At 31.7% G+C, this 18,212-nt stretch overlaps 4 protein-coding genes across 6 annotated transcripts in view; 2 read left to right on the forward strand and 2 right to left on the reverse strand.

Annotated features, from left to right (window-relative positions):
* LOC136974218 (rho GTPase-activating protein 6-like) overlaps window positions 1-1,803 on the reverse strand; it is a 22,467-nt gene extending 20,664 nt beyond the window's left edge. Inside the window, exon 1 of the mRNA XM_067269041.1 lies at window positions 1,454-1,803. Within this exon, the coding sequence (XP_067125142.1) occupies window positions 1,454-1,487 (34 nt within the window). The 5' untranslated portion in view covers window positions 1,488-1,803. The remainder of the gene's footprint in view (window positions 1-1,453) is intronic.
* LOC136974221 (coiled-coil domain-containing protein 169-like) overlaps window positions 1-8,625 on the forward strand; it is an 11,278-nt gene extending 2,653 nt beyond the window's left edge. The window contains exons 1-9 of one of the 3 annotated variants that reach the window (XM_067269047.1): window positions 759-800; window positions 4,800-5,021; window positions 5,151-5,236; window positions 5,308-5,421; window positions 5,757-5,846; window positions 7,040-7,086; window positions 7,775-7,873; window positions 7,952-8,103; window positions 8,182-8,625. In XM_067269047.1, coding sequence (XP_067125148.1) covers window positions 4,933-5,021; window positions 5,151-5,236; window positions 5,308-5,421; window positions 5,757-5,846; window positions 7,040-7,086; window positions 7,775-7,873; window positions 7,952-8,103; window positions 8,182-8,320 — 816 coding nt within the window. In that variant the 5' untranslated portion in view covers window positions 759-800; window positions 4,800-4,932 and the 3' untranslated portion in view covers window positions 8,321-8,625. Of the gene's footprint in view, window positions 1-758; window positions 801-4,799; window positions 5,022-5,150; window positions 5,237-5,307; window positions 5,422-5,756; window positions 5,847-7,039; window positions 7,087-7,774; window positions 7,874-7,951; window positions 8,104-8,181 lie in introns of those variants that run through there. The other 2 variants (XM_067269046.1, XM_067269048.1) reach the window with 2 other exon arrangements.
* Window positions 1,943-4,339, reverse strand: LOC136974223 (uncharacterized). The gene is made up of 5 exons (XM_067269051.1): window positions 4,186-4,339; window positions 3,910-4,081; window positions 2,372-2,471; window positions 2,155-2,292; window positions 1,943-2,043 (listed from the first exon to the last, which is right to left on the reverse strand). Exons 1-5 carry the CDS (start codon window positions 4,248-4,250, stop codon window positions 1,949-1,951), a joined length of 570 nt encoding a protein of 189 aa, XP_067125152.1. The 5' UTR covers window positions 4,251-4,339; the 3' UTR covers window positions 1,943-1,948.
* A 6,573-nt stretch (window positions 8,626-15,198) lies between the features above and the next one.
* Rrp45 (exosome complex component Rrp45) overlaps window positions 15,199-18,212 on the forward strand; it is a 33,869-nt gene continuing 30,855 nt past the window's right edge. The window contains exon 1 of the mRNA XM_067269059.1: window positions 15,199-15,324. Coding sequence (XP_067125160.1) covers window positions 15,253-15,324 — 72 coding nt within the window. The 5' untranslated portion in view covers window positions 15,199-15,252. The remainder of the gene's footprint in view (window positions 15,325-18,212) is intronic.

The raw sequence follows: 18,212 nt of genomic DNA on the forward strand, positions 1-18,212 counted from the left end.
AGCAGTTTGCCAATATCTATTTTAAGAGAGGACATATCGAGCATAGTTAATCATTGATGACTTTCTCATCTCCGTTATCCTTTGCTCCGTATCAAGAATCTGTACACTTGACCACCGTCTGTGTCTAAACTTAAATATTTTTATAGCTTTCTAGTTGTTTTAAATGTCAAAAAACTCATAATTTACTTCAAAAGAAACGACATTTTATTCTACACTGAATAATTCATGCGCATTTTTATAGATTTTTCCACAAACATCTGCTCTCAATTTCCTCTTCCTATTACACCAAGTTAAGAGATGATGTGTTATTCTCTAGTTTAGTTCTCCTTTAAAACTGTTCAAAAGTTAGTACATTATAAAAAAATTATGTACGTATTTTTTAAGAATAATCGAAGTTGAAGGAGCGGATAAAGGTACTAATTAGAAAGTTTCGATGCTCATCTATTAAACCCCGCTTGAAGGTCAATGCGAATGACGCTAAATGTCAAGGTTTATTTCTAGCTAAGTGACATCACAGCGAAAGTTGGACAACAGCTAAAGAATTCTATATCAAAGGAATGTGTTCAATTATCGACTCGTTCACCCCCCTTATTAAACAATTAACGAAAGGAGCCGAGTCCAACCTCGAAAATAATTAAAACCATTATCAAAAAATAACACTCGTATCGTTTATATCAATAACAACCGAGTTAATTATATTCCTACTTCATATACCTCAATTCACGTACAGTGTGTTCATGCTTGAGTACCTATGTACTGGTTTATAAACACTCAAATGGAGAATGTACACGGCCAGTTAAGTTAAATTATATAACTGCTTTATACAGTTTTATCGATAATTTATTTGTATCCTTAAAAAAAAGAAAAAAGTCTAAAAATATAAAATTTTTGGAACAAATCTGCGGAAGTAATTATTAAAATTAATCGCGCAACCGTCCTATTGTCAAGTTCTTACTTGTTTTTGTTTCGGACGTTACTCGAAATTAACATAATTTATGCGAAATTTATAGAAAATTTACATAATTTATGCGTTATTATATTAAATCAATATAATTTTTCGCTAAATTTTCTGTTTTTATATCTTAATATCTTAGTTTCAGTAAATTATATGTAAGTATACACGTAATTACATAGGTAAGAGGAAATAGTCTAAAATATAGGTTCTAAAGGGTATAAAAATTAAATTATTATTATTTTTTAAGTTTAATTCGGATGCCCTAATTCGTATAGGTACACTTAATCTTACTAATGTCCCTCATACGAGAACTGACTATAGAATTAGTCTACATATTACTGCTTACGCTATTCCCTAGATAAAGAAAATGTAACTGTAATTTACTAGATAACACATTAAGAATATTGCATTCTATAAACCTACATTAAACCGAGTATTTTTATGTATATATTAAATAAAAATATAAGTTGTTTTACGACGTGGTAACGAATTGCTTACCATCTTGTTCGTTATCCAAGCCAAATACTCCCATACTTCTGATCGATCTACATCAGTGACTGCACCACTCTCATCCACCAAACTAAAGTCCCGTCCACGTGGGGGGGTGTTTGCAATCGGTAGCGATGCTGATTGGTCAGAAAATGGCAATTTTCCTCGCACGACAGAGAGATTCTGGTGTTTTAGTGTCAAAGGCTTTTTATCGAGCTATTAAGTTAGTGAGTGAGAGCGTGTGTAGATACACAACAGACAATTTGCCAGTGGTTAAAGGGATCTAAAAATAAATCTTCTACTTCTCTTAAACTTTGAATTTATTATTAGAACACGGACGAAACTTAACTTTTAACGTTTATCTAGTGTTTATTCGGGAATATAAACTTTACATTTTAATTTATACGCGCTGAAAGTGATTAGAAGAGCTGTTTAATCGATGCTAATTTTATGCTAATTTTGTAGATGCCAACTGATTTATTTGTTTTTTTTTCCCTCGGTCGTTTAATCGGCCTGCAGATCCCATTTATAATCGTACATGTGTACACTCTTCCAAGTTGGATACTCGAACGGGTATCGCGGTTGATGTATACGAACAGCTGCAAAAAATAAATAAAATAAAAATAAAAATTGATAATATTAATGCATAATTTAATAAGATGGCTGATATTTTTATCAAATTAATTAAGTTTTGAGTGTTTGTTTTGTACTTTTATCTTCATTCTTTTTTGGAATTTTTTCCAATTCTCCTCTGCACCATATGGGTGCTCTGAAAGAACTTTGGCAAATTTCTGACGATGGTAAGGATTTAAACGCATCTTTCTCTATCGGAGGAAGTGTTAAATGATCTAAAATTCACAAAAATTCATATAAAATTAATTTAATTAAGATGTTTATTAATATTATCCACCATAAATGCAATCGTACGTGGCACTCTTCTCGGGTATTCTTCGTAACGCGCGGGGATGTAGTCGTCATCTTTTCCTAAATTATCCAAGGATTTCGATATCAAATGCCCTCCTGTATGCTGTTACGAGAGACAAATTATAAAAATAATCTATATTTAAAGAGCTTGTTTAATTTTAGAAGTAATTATCGTATGTTAATGACACTTAATTTTCGAAGCGTCTGTCCGTCACGCTCTATATCGCAGGAACAATTTAATATGGAAAATATAGTCGATAACATTGTTTTTTTCTATATGCGGAGATATCTTGAGGCGATTGTTTAACGTTGTTACGCTATTTTGGTTTAAAAGTGAGAGCGAAGCGCCGCGACGTCGCTTGCGCGTGGCTGTATGGTGCGACGTCGCTTCGCCTATGAAATTAACTAAAACAATTATCGTCAACTTATAAAAAAATACAATGTTAAGTATGTTATCTTATAAATATCATTATATATAAGATTAGTAGACACTCATTTATTATAAGTATTCATAAGCGACGACTCATCATCGCGCGCGATAACGTAAATGCGTTATTAAAAAAATGTAAAGAAATTTTAATAAGTAATTTCGCTTTTATGTGTTGTTGAAACTATTTCCGGATGTTTATTTTAATTTTTAAGAAAATAATTATTTTTTAAAGGATCTGCGCCACTTCGCGACGTCACGAAGCGGCGCGGCGCGCATACCTTAGTTTTTTTGCATGCATGGCAGTTGCGCCGTCATGCATACATTTTATACAAGGTCTTTACCGCTACTTGCGTTTAGCTCTTTATTACGAGTCTATTGTAAATAATTAACAACTCGTGTAACATTTTCCCGCTTGAAAAAGCACAAAAATAGGCTATACTAACTCTATATTAATCGGACGAATGGAGGAGTTAGCTCATCCAATTTGCGATATAAGCGTATTCAAATGTAATTTGCGATTTAACAGTCTAACCCCGCTATAACGCAGGTCTTTTTGTTGGAATATTCTTCGGAATTGAATTTATAATCGCAGAATTTAGTCATTTAAACGTCGTGAACTTGGAAAAAAGTTCGACGGAAGTTTTTGATAATAAGTAGCACAGTTGGGGATAATAAATCATGAATGATTAAATTACACGACGTTAAAATAACGAGTTTAATTATAAAATTGAATAGTTGAGAACTAAATTGGTGTAACCTACTTAGGAAAATGTCTACAGTTTGAAAAATATCGATAAAAGCGAAGAGATAATTGGATACACGGCCATCCAGAGGGGGGACAGACACTTAGTAGGGGCACGTGGAAAGGTTTAATGGTAGAGATTAGCAACTAAATACAAGAATAAGGGCCTACCTCTCTTCGACAGGTTAGCAAACAAATGTAACAGAAAGGTTCATCTCACCTCGAAAGATGTGTCTAAAAATGTTACGTTTCAACGTCTAATCAATTGTCTAAAGTTTGAGAGGGGGGCCAGGGATCAAAATTTGTCAGAGGGATCCTAAATTCTTACGTGCGACTCAGTTGTACACAAGATAGAAATTTCTCTCAAACCTTTCTATCTCGAGGATGCTCGTGAGCTTCTTCGATACTAAAAAGATGGGGCCAACGCGGAAGAATACCCCACGGTTGATACTGTCGCGTGAATTCAGTTTGTCCAACTTTGGGGTAATAACGCCACGGACACTTGGACCAAACTAATCTTCTTTCGTACTCGTTACGTGGCCTGCAACCAAAATGTAAAATTCTTTTAAGTAGGATAGCGATCAAATTTACGTTCTAAATCCTATTTTTTAGAGTTCAGACTTTAATAAATAAATTTCCTCTTACGTTTCACGTTCACACTCTTGCCAATAATAGTCCTGTTGGTAGGACGTTAAATAGTGAGATCCCATTATATTTTTTAAAAGGCTCTACACTGATTTAAACGGCTTCTAGAACGGACTGCGGTCGAAATAATTTAAAATTTAAAAAGTAGAAAGCGCGCGATGATATTTTAAATTATTTTCCCGCTGTAATGAATATATTTTAATTATTTTAAAGCATTTTAAGGCTTGTAAAGTTTAGAAAAAAAAAATGGCGTCAAAGTGACGCACGACGGCTCTTGAAACGTCCAAAGCTACGGTACGAAACTCGATTGAGCCATCTGTTACGTTGTTTTTCTCCGAATTACATAATAATAGAGAATTTCTAAAGCAGAATTAAATAAACCCGATCATTTTATTAAGTAAAATTGAATAAATTGTTCGATAATTGCTAAATTATACGTCGAGAAATTAGCCTAACGAAGTTAAATTAGCCCTTTAAATACTAAAAACCCTTAAGAATATATTTTAAAAAATAAATAAATTTAATGAATAATTTTACTTTTAATACTTTGATAAATATAAAAAAAATAATAATAATAATTAAAAAATAACAAAATGGCGGAATTTCTCCACCAGATGACCAACGTTAATTGGAACGTGACTTGGGTTACCTAGCAACAAACTAAAAACAAGGTTACGATAACAAAACGAAGGGAGGAAGGAGAATTCATTCAGTCGATGGTCAATTTAAATCCTTCATTGGTGCAGGATGCCTCGAAAACTCGTCACCCTCGAGGTTGCAGACTTCGACGATTTAGAACGTCTCAAGTTAGAAATATACGACGAAAAAAGGAAAAAGTGAGTACAATTAGCACCAGTTACATTTAGTAAAATGACCAATAAGTTTTGTATGGGCCAATTAACTAAAAGTAACTTGTACTGCCAAAGTATACTTTTTTATATTAATTTATAAATCATATAAACTAGGAAAGTATTAGAAGAATCTATAGCAGAACTGCAACAAGCTGTCTCAGTTTTAGAGGAACAAACTGAAAATATGGATATAAGTGAAGGTAATATTATTATTTATAAGCTGATTTACGGTTATTATGAACGATATAAACTAATTAAAGTGTTTGTGTAGACGACGAATGGAAGATTCGCTATTATACTCAAGTAGAAGTTAATCAACAATTAGAAGGTCAAAGAGATTGGCTTCAGGATAGGGTTTACAGTGCAAGAAATCAGACTCAAGATGGTGAGTGTTACATTTAAAAACTTTAATAATTATCAAAATCATGTAGAACAGGATATATATATCAATTATATAGAAGTTACATGACATTAGAGAAGATTCGCTATTGATTTTGAATAAATATATACAGAGTTTAACCCAGAATATATGTGATCAATCAAACATTTTTATCGAGGAAAACATCGATAATTTCATAAAGAAATCTCTTAGAATATTGTAATTATAAACAGCATAAATCATGTAGAGAAATAATAAATACAGTAGATATATGTAGAATTTTATAGACACGAAATATTTAAATTTTGTTTTTTTTATTAATAATTTTTAAATTTCTCAAGATGGAAATAAAACAATTAAATATTTATCAACCCAAGTTTTCTTGTACGCAGTTGCATCAACCAGGATCACAAGGAGTAACAAATTGATAGGTATTGATGTGATTTTATTTATATTTTATTTAAATTAAAAAAGTACACCTGGACAATTATACTATTTATATATATAAAAAAATATTTATTAAATTAATGAAACAGTGTAACAGAATGGAACGTTTTCTATTGGAACTATAATACATTAAAGTGTAGATTACTATTTAAATATTAAAACTAATTAGTCAGTATCTTGTTAAGTAAATATTGCTAATTATTAATTAAATCTAACGTGGTCCTGCTAAATCTGTAATGAGATTCTACGCGATTATAAGTTTTATTTTCTTATAAAATAGTAAATAAAACCTACAAATGATTCATAATATGACCAACTCATGTAAACAACATTACTTTAGCGAGCGATATATTTATATAAAAAAATAATCTGGTTATTATTATTTTCGCATATTTATATGCGTGACGCGTCACTGTTCAGCGATAAATTTTACTCTTGTAAATATACTTGCGTGTTATACTAAAAAGACTACAAATATATATATTTTTAACCTGATACTTCAATTATTTAAAATCAAAATAGTTTAAGTTTAATCGATTTTTATATTTAAATGACTGTTTTATAGCTAAAACATTCGCCATTTAGTAAAATAAAACGATAAGAACGGCACGAAAGTAATTTTATCGGATGCCTTTGAGGTATAAAAATAAAATGACATTAGTCAAGTTATCCTATACTAAATAAATCTTTTAATATAAAGCGTGAGGGACAGACCGTCGAAAATTATGACCTACCTTTAGATAGCAATCACGTATAACTCATATATCATTATTTACACGTATATAATTTTATAAAAAGTTCAAATAAGGTAAATAATAAACGTTTAACACCTTAACTCTGAGATTATTTTATAAATATTGGATTTATTATGGCAACTAAACTGCCTTACTGTACTTGGATTTGACATCGTATATATAAAACTTGTCATCTGTATGGCAGTTTACGGGCTTTAAATCGTTTTAGATCTTTAAAATGCCTATAAAAAGTGCACGTCAGTCATTTTGAATGACGTTTATACACACACACACATATATTTTTTCGTTCAGGAATTTCTGTGATCGAATTTCAAATCAAAGAACGTGATCGAGTTTACAATATTAAAATATATAAATATATATATATTTAAAAAAAGAGAGAGAAATCTGTTCCATGATTGATGCCAGTGTCATTTTTACAGGCATACAGGCCATGTTAGCAGAATTGGATCTTGACAGTTTGACAGAAGTAAGTCATCCATCTCTTTGCGTGTTCTTTTCCCTCTCCTAGCTTATATTTTCGATTAAAATGTATTTTTTATATTAAAAAAACTTAAATAATTTCTTTAGCGAGTAGATGCTACGTCTATAATCGTTCTATGGCCCACTTTTCGTGTTCAATTTATCGAAAATTGATAGAACAAACGTTAATTCAATAAAGTCTAGTCTACTTTTCTCTGAAGACTATTAACGTTAAACCCTTTTCTAGAATAATATAATATTATTAATTCTTTCTTTTTCGTTCAATTTTCATTAGTTTAATGGAAAAATTAAAGAATTTTGGCCTTCTTCTTTGAAGAAAACTTTCTTCGTATTGCAGTTCAGCTTAATTCGTATTTCTCAAAAGAAAAAAAAAAAAAAATTGCTTAAAATAGCTTAGTATAAAAATATTAAAGTGTTTTAAACGATCGATAGGAAGAAAAATGCTAATAATTTAGTAGAAACTTTAATAGAATTGTCGATAAATTTCATTTTATTGTTAGAATCAAAGGTTAGGAATTACGGGAAAATTCAGCTTTACGCCTATCTTTTTTTTTTTTTTCTATAAGGAAATTGGCCATTGCTTAGACAGATTTTTTATAGATTTTTGATGTTTTTTTAGTGGAAAACAAAGCATTTTCGCTGTGTTTATCCGTCCAAAATTCTAATTCTTTTAGCATCAACTTCAACGTTACTTAAAACAATTAGAAAAAGAAAGGAATGGCCTCTACAACGAGCTTAGAGATACGGAATGGAAGTTGGATCAAGAATCAAAAGTAAAGAATTGAATTATGCGTAATTTAAGGAACTGAATGAATGCCTTTGTTTACAAAATTGACTTTTTTTTCTTTCAGTCTTTTCATAAATTTAACGATACGCGCAAGGCATACATGACAGAGATAACTGATGCCGTTTTAAATTTAGAAGCAATGAAATCTAGAATGAAATATATGGACTTAAGCGACGAGGGGTCTGTTGTAAAGTGTCCTCGACATCTAAAATATCTGTGAGTAATTCTACATTTTTTAAAGTCTTTTACGGAATGTTTTCTTTAATTATTATTTTTTCTTGTTTTTATTACTAGAAACATTTCTCCCGATCAGAGAGTTATAGATCCTAAAAAAGGACCCATACGTAAAACAGCGGGTGTGAGAAGTTTACCGAAAATCGAAACCGAAGAGAAGGAAGACAAGGATGAAGTATCCGAAGAAGTCGTGGCCTAGATGCAATCTCTAAGCAAGTTGGCCATGTTTTATTTTATTTTTTTCTAACAATACAAAACGATCCTCTCACACGCTCTTTAAATTTATTAACTCGTTAATACTGCCAAAGTTTATATATTTTACCCATGTTCTGTGCCATCTCTGATTTAAGAAACCGTTTAATTAATCGTGCAAATCGCGATTGTTAATGCTTGAAACTGTTGTTGTTGTTGATGTTGGCGTGTACGTGGATGAATAGCAATAATATTTGTAAATAAATGGATAAAAATAACGTCGTACGATTAAAACAAATAAGGTATTCGAAATTCTTTTTTTCATACAAGATAGCTGTGTAAATATTTTGTTACTATAATTCACTGTACCCAACACGTTATAATTTTATTCGCTACATAACTTTAAGTAACATGAAAACGTAGACAAAACATCTTCATTTCTGTTCATTCTGGTTTTAATGATGGATATAAGACAGTGTGATTGAATTATCATTACTTTACACGAACAAAATGTCATAAAGATTACTCAATAACGCTCCATTACACGTTAAAGATGGTAAAAAATTCTTTAAGCCATATTAAATCACTCATATTAAATCCGAAATTTGTGTTCTGGCTTCAAAAAATATTTACATATTCTATTATTTGTTTTGAAACTGTTTTTTCCTTGAAAAAATAAATTAATTTTCTTTCTAAAACACGTGATAAATGGCAAGGAAACGTTTCCTTAATCTGTTCAAAATCGCATCACAACGTTATTATCCTTCAACAAGATATTAATCTGTCAAAGGAGAGATGTTAAACCGTTGCTAGATCTTCCATAGAGTTCTGTTTTATCACTCGAAAAAATTTAATTCATGATTTGAGAAGGAAACCTTAAAAGGAGATAAAAATAAAATAAAATATACTCAGAAATAAAAAAATTGACTGACTAAAGCTCGAAAAATAACGATCCAGAGGGCTTTTATTTGTATAAATCATAAAATAAATAATAGCAAAAACATAAAAATTATAATTTATAGCACATATATTATTTTAATAATAATTTGACATAAGAATATTGAAACACGACACGAAACAAACACACTATATCATAGGCTGTGGCGCCGTAGATCCTCTTGCCGCATTTTTTTTATATTAAGCAATTATTTATGCCTTATATTTTTAATATTAATAAAAATAAATTTTATCTGTTAACTTTTTTATAAAACTCTTGTGTAAAGTAATAACTTTACACAAGTATGGCAATCGGTCAAGAAATGGTCCCCAAAGATTTTTAGTTTTGGACGCAAGACACCTTGAAATGTCGAGGGGGGAAAATTGGAGGGGTAATTTCTGTATTTATGGATGTTAGTGTGTGGGGGGTACAATTTTGTTCACCGTGTTTGAAGCTTAATAACTCCTGTGCTTTTTGTAAAAAATTTCTGAAATTTTGCAGGGAGGTTTGTTTATTAGGGGAATCGATGCTATTAAATTTTGGCGATTAAAGGTCGCGGGGTGGGCGGATAATGGGAGTCGTGTTTATCTCAAGTAGGGTCGGACTTAATGACGATTTTACTCGTTATTAGCATTTACAATATTTTATAAAACCCATCCCTATTCTGAAAATTAAACTTTTAGCTATTTTATAATAGTTACAAATATAAAAAGTTTTTTATGGTTGACTACACCTCTAACACAATATATTTATAGAACTCAAAATCATGTATAAACACAGTGTTTGTGGCATCCGTGCCATAAAGCCCTTTATGGCACGGATGCCACAAACACTGTGTTTATATATGATTTTCAGTTTCATAAGTACAGTTATACGTGTAGTCAACCATAAAATACTGTATGACAATTCGTTTATAATTAGCGATTATGTCATTCATGGAAATTGGCCCAATCGCTCCGCTCGTGTGCCAAACTTCTATTCGTGCCATAATCGCCTATATTATAAACTAATTGCATAATATACTATTATTAAAATATAAAATTTTAAATGTTGCCGGGAAAGTTGAGCAACTCGTTGCCGGTTTATTTTTATTTTACTTTATAACAAGTTTTCTTATGTTGTAATTGAAAGCAAAACTGAATTGCGTTGTGTTGTATGTGTGTTTGTGTGTGTATATTGTACGGTGCTGTACTTCTGTATTTTACTATACTACTACATTAACAAAAAAAAAAAAAAAAAAAAAATTAGAATGTTAATTGTATACAGTATTTTTTAGGTCTATAATTAGCTGTTTGGTGACAGAAAGGCATTGTTATCGAGCTACACGACAGCAAAATTTGTCTACGCAAGACGAAGAAGCCAAAGAATTTCGTTAGTAATTTTGTTTGCCAGATTAAATTTTACATAAACGTACTTAGTTTTTTTACAATTATAAATCAAATAATATCTTTCTACTCATTTTTCTCAACTAAAAGACTAAATATTTAGACCAGCGATTTGAAATCACTCCCCAAATAAATTTTTTACGTTGAAATTTATGTGAATAACGTAGTTTGGCAAATTTTGAAGAATTATTTTTATAAGCAAATACAGTTTCAATTCTTAAGATAATCGTTTTAAAAAAATACCAAGAATAATTTAGAAAACGAATGCTTACAAGCGTGGTCCAAAAGTGAAATAACCATTGTCAATCCTAAATTACTATCTCGTTTAGTAATAAATTTTAATTTTCTATTACGGTTTCGCGTTAATTTTACGGCATTTTACATTTCCCTGTTAGAAAAAAGTATAATAATTACGCCAATCTACGGCAAAAGTGTATACTACTCTGATTAAATGAACATTTCTTTAGATTCCATATTGATTATCAAAATACTTCATAATGAATATCTTCAATGTCATTTCCCGGTCTTTCGCTTGTCCCGGGATTCCGGGATAATCCCGGGACAAAATTAATTATTTTTAAGACATACAAAATATCACGAAATCAAATGATATAATTATTTTTCGTTTTTAAAATAATTTAATACGTTCTGTAACCTCCAAAATCATGGTAATAATGCTGTGTAAGATATATATTAAAAATTACCTTTGAATTACGTAGAAATTTTCACAAATAGAAAAAATTTATTAAAGTTTGCTGGAAACCGCGTACAACAACAACAAAATGCCTTTGAATTGAATTGAAAATTTAAAATAAAATGAACTTAGATCAAACTTCTAACTTAGAAGGTAATTTTTGTTTTTTTTTTTTTTTAAATAAAATAATACAAAATATTGTAAATTTTTATAAGATTTTAAAAAGCAAAAATGGTCAATACTCCGATCACTCAGTCTAATTCTTATTTTAGTAATGAAAAGTCTCGCTACCGAGAATATGCCTTTTCCGATTCAATTGATGCGATTGGAATCGTGTTTAATGCATTTAAGAGAAGACAAAAATTATGTTTTTCACCCCGTATCCCGAAAGATTTCTAGTTCGTTTTCGAGATTGTAGTACTTCTTTTGTTCTCTAGTATTCTCGATTTGTCTACCTCGACTGCTTTATTAGAAACATCATAGCCCAATAATTCGGCAGTTCGTTTGTCTTTAATAATCAGGGTTATGAAGAAAATCTTCATACTTGCAGACTTCGTACTCGTTTGTATCCTTGCCCAATTTGAACAATCTGGCGTTATGCAGTTATCGAAGCTACTGAGCATGGTTAAAAATTAAGACAGCATAAGCACAATTATTCCAGATATTACGGGTTCTGACAAGTAAAGAATTTTCAGAGTCCTGCCACAAATAAGCTACGTATTGATTATTGACCATTTGTGACGTGTCATAACGAACAAAAATTTAAAAAACTAATAAGTAGGTTTAAAATTAATAAATACAAATGTATTCTGACAGTTCATGAGTTAATTATACTTTCTATTTGCAAAATTTCCTCAACCTTAACATAAAATAAGAAAAAAGTGAATTTTTAAGAAATTTGCGGGATTTCCCGGGTTAAAAAAATAACCGGGATCCCGTTTGAGAAACCCTAGTCATAACAAACGAACAATTATTTATTGTGACACTGTCACAATGCCGGACTGCAATTTTTAATCATATTTTTAACTTATTTAATTTAAAATATATGCTCTCCACCTCAAATTAGTAGTCGTTTGTTTCTGTACATCACACTTTCCCTTTAACAGTAGACTTGTGCCAGTCATCTATTAACTGCTTTCAGGGGAAAAGTTTTGAATTGAAATAAGGTGACTTCCGGTGCAAACCGGAAGTTTGTATATAGTCAGTCGGGATCCCCCTGCCCCAAAGGTTTCCATATCTGGTCTCGGATTACATCTATCTAACTCCGTTCTCGAGATTAAGGAAAGACAGCCGGACGTCAGTGAGAATTTATAGACAAGTATAATCCTTTAATTCTTCATATAAAATACGATAAAATAGTTATTCACTCTTTTCAAATAAATTATTTAAAATTAGTTTTTACTTTACCACATTCACATTTTTTTTTTTTTTTTTTTTTTGTCGTGGAATTTAGAGTGACGAAATTATTTTAAGTAACTTAAACTGCAAGTTACTAAGTTAACAGTTGCAGTTAATTGTAAATAGTTGTCTTCTGAACAAACAATTACAAGAAAACTAAAATTCGTAGATCTGTGGGTATTTTGGTCGTCTTCAATTGTGCCCATTACGGGCGGCCTGACCCGTCCGTAATGGACACGGGAAACGATTTTGAGTAGAAAATGTCAGCCCAATAAGTGAATTAGTTGAAGAGCGTTGGAAAAATGCTTTTATTACAGCCCTTTTATTAATGCCCAATTTATGACAGAGTTATACACATGTTTCCAGAGAAGGTTGGTGTATTAACCCGTACTGTAGCGCCACCATTACGATACAAGAATTGAGAATATAATTGATTTTGAAATTACTAATAGAAATTCGTTCATAATGTCCGCTTTGTTAGTAATTGTATGGGTTTTCGTATTTTAAATTATAAAGAGCATTTTCGATCGTTTTTACACAAGTTTAAATTTTTCCTAACGTAAAGAAAAATAGCGTACTACACGCATGGTGGGGGATTGATTATCTTTTAAAACTGATAAGTTTAAAGTAAAATTAAGAAAATCTGAGTCCTATTTTTTTATCTTTTTGTTCCTAGAAAATAATTGACAAAATTGGCTTCTGTAATTTTGCTAATATTCCACTGTTATTAATTCATAAAGTAGTCCAGAATATTCACAAATATCATAGAATTAAGTCTAATGCAAAATTTTCGGAGTTTTGCATAGTTTCTTCTACAGACTTGTATTTTCTAATTTATTTTCGTCAATTAGTAGACTAAAAAATCGTAAAATGATGACACGAGAAAATGGCCACCTTCGGAATATCCAGCTTTATTTGAATATCTTATTAAAAGTAAAGCCTGTGATTACCGAGAAATGCTTAATTATACGAGTCTCGTAATTATTTTTCAAGTAGGTGAAATTTTTATTAGTAAATTGTCACAAAACACTTGTGTCCTTTAAGACAAAAGTAGCCATCATAAACCATAGCTGTAAGTAATCAGGTTTTAGGTGTCTAAAATTAATTAAAATATGCTAGATTCTATACTTTCCCTCGCTACAAAAACTAAATTATGATCATTTGCATTGAGATGACAGTTTATTAAACTATAATAAAACCTGAAAAACTACGTGACTAGCCCGTTGGTTAGTCGCGAACCCACGACCAACTATCAGTGTTCAGTGGTTTTTTTTTTTTTTTTTAAATCCATTCGCCATTGGTGAGCTCCTGTTAACGGAAAAGTTCAAAATCAATTGCCCATCAGTGGCCGTGCGTTCGTGACTTGCAATGTGGAGTTTTCCGGACTTTCTTTACGTTTGTAGCATCTAAATGCATTTTCTCAGAAAATCCTCCCGGGAGGAATTCCCCTCGGCAGATCGCCCAGTTGTAAACAAATAAACCAAACCAAACTGGCTCAAATATTTGAGCTAAACTGCTGCCGCTATCGAGAGCGGATGATAGCGTGGAGACTTGCTGTAGACCATAGACGATGGTTGTAAAAATTCACAATTGCATTTCAAGTGAGTCTTTTCATCTATAAAAAGCACATTCCTGAAAAAACAAGTATTAACAGACACCATTGACGAAATTTTAGTCGCGGAAGAAAATCGCGTGGAGCAAGTGTCCTCTCATGTCGCTCTTGCTTTTCTTCTATCAATGGTGACTATTTGAAATGTCGCAGTTTCTTGGAAGCGCGACGAACAGCTACGAAGGTATTCTTAGCTGGATTAATTAATTAAAATAAAGATTAATTAAAATTGGACTATTTAATAAAGCAATTGTGATTAGTAGACGACTTTAATTACAGATACACTAAAGATTTAAAAAAACGGAAATGACGTCAAAACAATTAGATACTTATTAATTCTCTAATTAAGCTTCGGGTCCAGAACGATCGCCGAGTTTCGGCGTTTCTGGCTTCCTTAGACTATATGGTAGGGGTTCAAAATTTTCAAAATATTGGGCTATGTAGTTTGTAACCTCTCGTTTAACGCTTCTCTCTACTGGCGCATTCCAGCGTAATTCCGCCATATTTAGTCCGCTTGTTACTGTTTATTTCGCAGCGTACGGTAAGTTACTCTTTTTCATATTTTAAAAAATTCCGGTGTCGTACGGTATCAAATAAAATACACAAGTAAGTGGACATTCTGGAATGGAAAAAATCTGAATTTTATAATAAAAAAAAGATCAAATATGGCGGCTGTAATGCGAATGAAGTTTCGCGAAATTGAAAAAGTGTTTTTTTAATCTTTTTATAATTTTAATTTACGTAAAAATTGACTATTTGAGTAAATGAAAATTATTTAAAAGTTAAGTAAATTATTTTGTACGCTATAAAATTTCGTTTAAATACATTTATTTAAAAAATTATTTTTATTGTTAAGATCTGGCAACACTGACTCAATTATGTTTTGACTGTTTTGAACACGTGTGGAAAGTTAACGATGGCAAATCGAGAAATTTATGCAGCTAATTGTGAAAAAGAATTCATAAACAATTTAATTAACGATGGGAAAGTAAGTCAAGTTATTACTTATTGTACATTGAACGAGATATGACAAATGTCTCCGATAGAATTAAATAATTAATAGAACTTGAATTTATAGAGAAAAATTGTTTAAACCAAAGATGTAACTCGTGCATTTTCTGTGGTCTGTTGTCATATTTTAGAATATATCGGTTATCCTTTGAAAATCGCGTGATTTATACTTTAGAACAGCGCTGTTCAACTTATCATAGCCCGCGGGCCATATTTTCTTCACCAAACATTTCGGGGGCCAAGAAGGTTGATAAATGAAAAGTCAGTTTATGTTAATTAAAGAAAATATTTTATTTATACTAAAAAGAAAACTTTAAAATATTCGTAATATATTAATGAGAACATTGTGGCCGTAATTTTCACACAGTAAAATAATTTTAATATTAATAATAATAATTTAGTAACAAATTTATTCATAGTAAAATGTACTCGCGGGCCGTAAAAATAATTTGGTGGGCCGTATACGTCCCGCGGGCCGCCAGTTGGACAGCCCTGCTTTAGAACAAGAGTATGAAATGAGATGAAGCCTGTGCGGTTAATGTTACCTTAGGTAGCCAAGACGGCGGCTCGTGTCTGATTCCAGCAAGGAAACAGTGGGACGCACGTTCTAACCTAACCTAACCTATTCTAATAAATTACCATAATTATTAGCAACCAAATTATTAGAATAGGTTAGGTTAGATTAGAACGTGTGTCCCACTGTTTCCTTGCTAGAATCAGAGACGAGCCGCCATCTTGGCTACCTAAGGTAATACTGTATTAACCCCACTGGTGGACCTAAATAAAATACCTCAAAGTAAAAAAACTCTGAAACAAGATTCTTTCTATTTTAAAAAAAGAAAAAGAAACATTATTATTAGAACTAGCTAGTTGCCAGTACCATACAATTTATAGTTATGACAGAATTACAGTCATTTACAAAATACAAGGTTCAATAAATACAACTACAGTAGTTCAAACCTGGATCATGTCCAGTAATGCAGAATTTTTGCTAAGTCCAAACTAGTTTCTAATCAATTCTTGGTTCTTCCTGTAGCAAGAATTTTAAGTATTTAAGTAGAAATTAGCATACTTTTTATGTTGCTCTTGTAAATTGACTATGAATGCTGATATAAATGTATAGGCTATAAAAGCAGAACAGCTCTGACAGAAGAAAAATTTTTGGGTATACTATAGATTACTCCCTATGGAATTTCGTGTGTTTGGGTATATATCTGAACTCAGTGGATCGAGACGAGTTCAACGATACTCTACTTTTGGACCAGAGACGAAAAATAAAAAAAGTTATCATACTTTTTTCCGGCGATCGCGCGATGATAGGGAGTCGCGTCGCTCTCCGCTAAGTCGGCCTCGCTATCGCGATCGGGAGTCCCGTCGCTTGCCGTTAAAATTGCCTTTAGTAGACGTTTCCCCCCTTTTTTTACTTTGTTCAAGAACTACCGTGAATCGATCACTAGTTTAGCACATGGCGGCGTGTGGTGGCGCCCGTACGAGAGGTCAGTCGGGCCGCCATGTTCGCTGCCATAAGTAACATTAACCGAAATGGCGATCGCGCGATGGTCGGAAGTCGCGTCACTCTCTCCGCTCTCGTATCGCGTGTTTAACGCTCCGGGAGATGACCGTAGTCCGACGTCACGGTTTGCAGACTTTACCGCAAGATGGCAATACTAGCAACTACGGTGCCGTCTGCACGAGAGCATTAAAAAATTATGGTAACTTAAAAAGTGTGATAACTTTTTTATTTTTTCGTCTCCGGTCCAAAAGTAGGGTACCGTTGAACTCGCCTCGGTCCCCTGAGTTCAAATATATAATCAAAGTCCTGAAATTCCATAGGGAGTAATCTATAGTACACCCAAATTTTTAATTACCTCAACTTACAATGCACAGTTTCAAGATATTACTTATAACTGACCAGTACTACTAAACTCATATTCTGTCAGTTTTGCAATTCTTTATACACATTAATGACATCATATTAATTTACATAAATTTTTATGATATTGATATTTTTGTAAAATGCAATTTCATTATCACACCAACATGATTATGTTGATTAACTACAAATCTGGGAATCATTGCAATTCAATTAAGCAATTTCCAAAATTTAAGATAATGGAAGTAAAAAAGCAGATAATGTGAGCAACTAAATGTAACTATAAATAAAAATGCTTATGATATTTCATGCTTTCAGTTTATGTATAATCTTTTGGAGTAAAAATTTGTAGGAGAAAAAATAAAGTTATCCTGTGTCATATGAGACTGTGGTTTGAATTTGAGATGGATCCTTAGAAATGTCCAAGACTGATTTGACTCTTATGCAGGTCACATCTCATCATATCATTTAATTAAAAAAGAATATACCACGAGACATGAAAGATTATGATAAAGCTGGCAAGGGTTCTCGTACAACTTTTCTAGCATTTAAACGGGAGGTTAAGGGGTAAGTTGTGTGTGGTGTCATCTGTTATGAGATTTTATTAGAAAATAAACTTTAATAATAATAATTATTGTAAAATGTAAAAGCCTTATTTTTGGAATAGAGTGAGTTTTAAAAAAAATGTAAATGTTAATAACAAGTAAAATCTTGTCTGATCCCACTCAAGATATGATTCCTCACACACCTCTATCTCTCCCTTAACTTTCTTGAAGATGTAAATCATTGATGTCCCATTTACAGAAGCATTCTTGCCAAATTTTAAAACTTTTTTGTCCGTGGGATCCTTAGATATATTGGGTTGTTCGGAAAGTAATATCGTTTTTTTATTACTAGAGGAATTAGATGTATTTTTACCAGCCAATTTTATTTTAAACCACATTTTCATTATATACTTCGACAGCTGACATTTTAAGGCTTATTTGTAAAAA

This window comes from Centruroides vittatus, unplaced genomic scaffold (genome assembly GCF_030686945.1).
Source record: "Centruroides vittatus isolate TY-2023 unplaced genomic scaffold, ASM3068694v2 contig_345, whole genome shotgun sequence".
Lineage (NCBI taxonomy): Eukaryota > Metazoa > Arthropoda > Arachnida > Scorpiones > Buthidae > Centruroides > Centruroides vittatus.

What these genes read in the sequence shown, in the direction of transcription:
- LOC136974223 (XM_067269051.1), bottom strand. Translation starts at nt 4,250, where the DNA reads ATGGGATCTCACTATTTAACGTCCTACCAACAGGACTATTATTGGCAA. An exon ending in AGCATCCTCGAGATAGAAAG is followed by an intron (nt 2,472 to 3,909) that starts GTTTGAGAGAAA and finishes CTCTCGTAACAG; the next exon opens with CATACAGGAGGGCATTTGAT. An exon ending in AAAAAAGAATGAAGATAAAA is followed by an intron (nt 2,044 to 2,154) that starts GTACAAAACAAA and finishes TATTTTTTGCAG; the next exon opens with CTGTTCGTATACATCAACCG.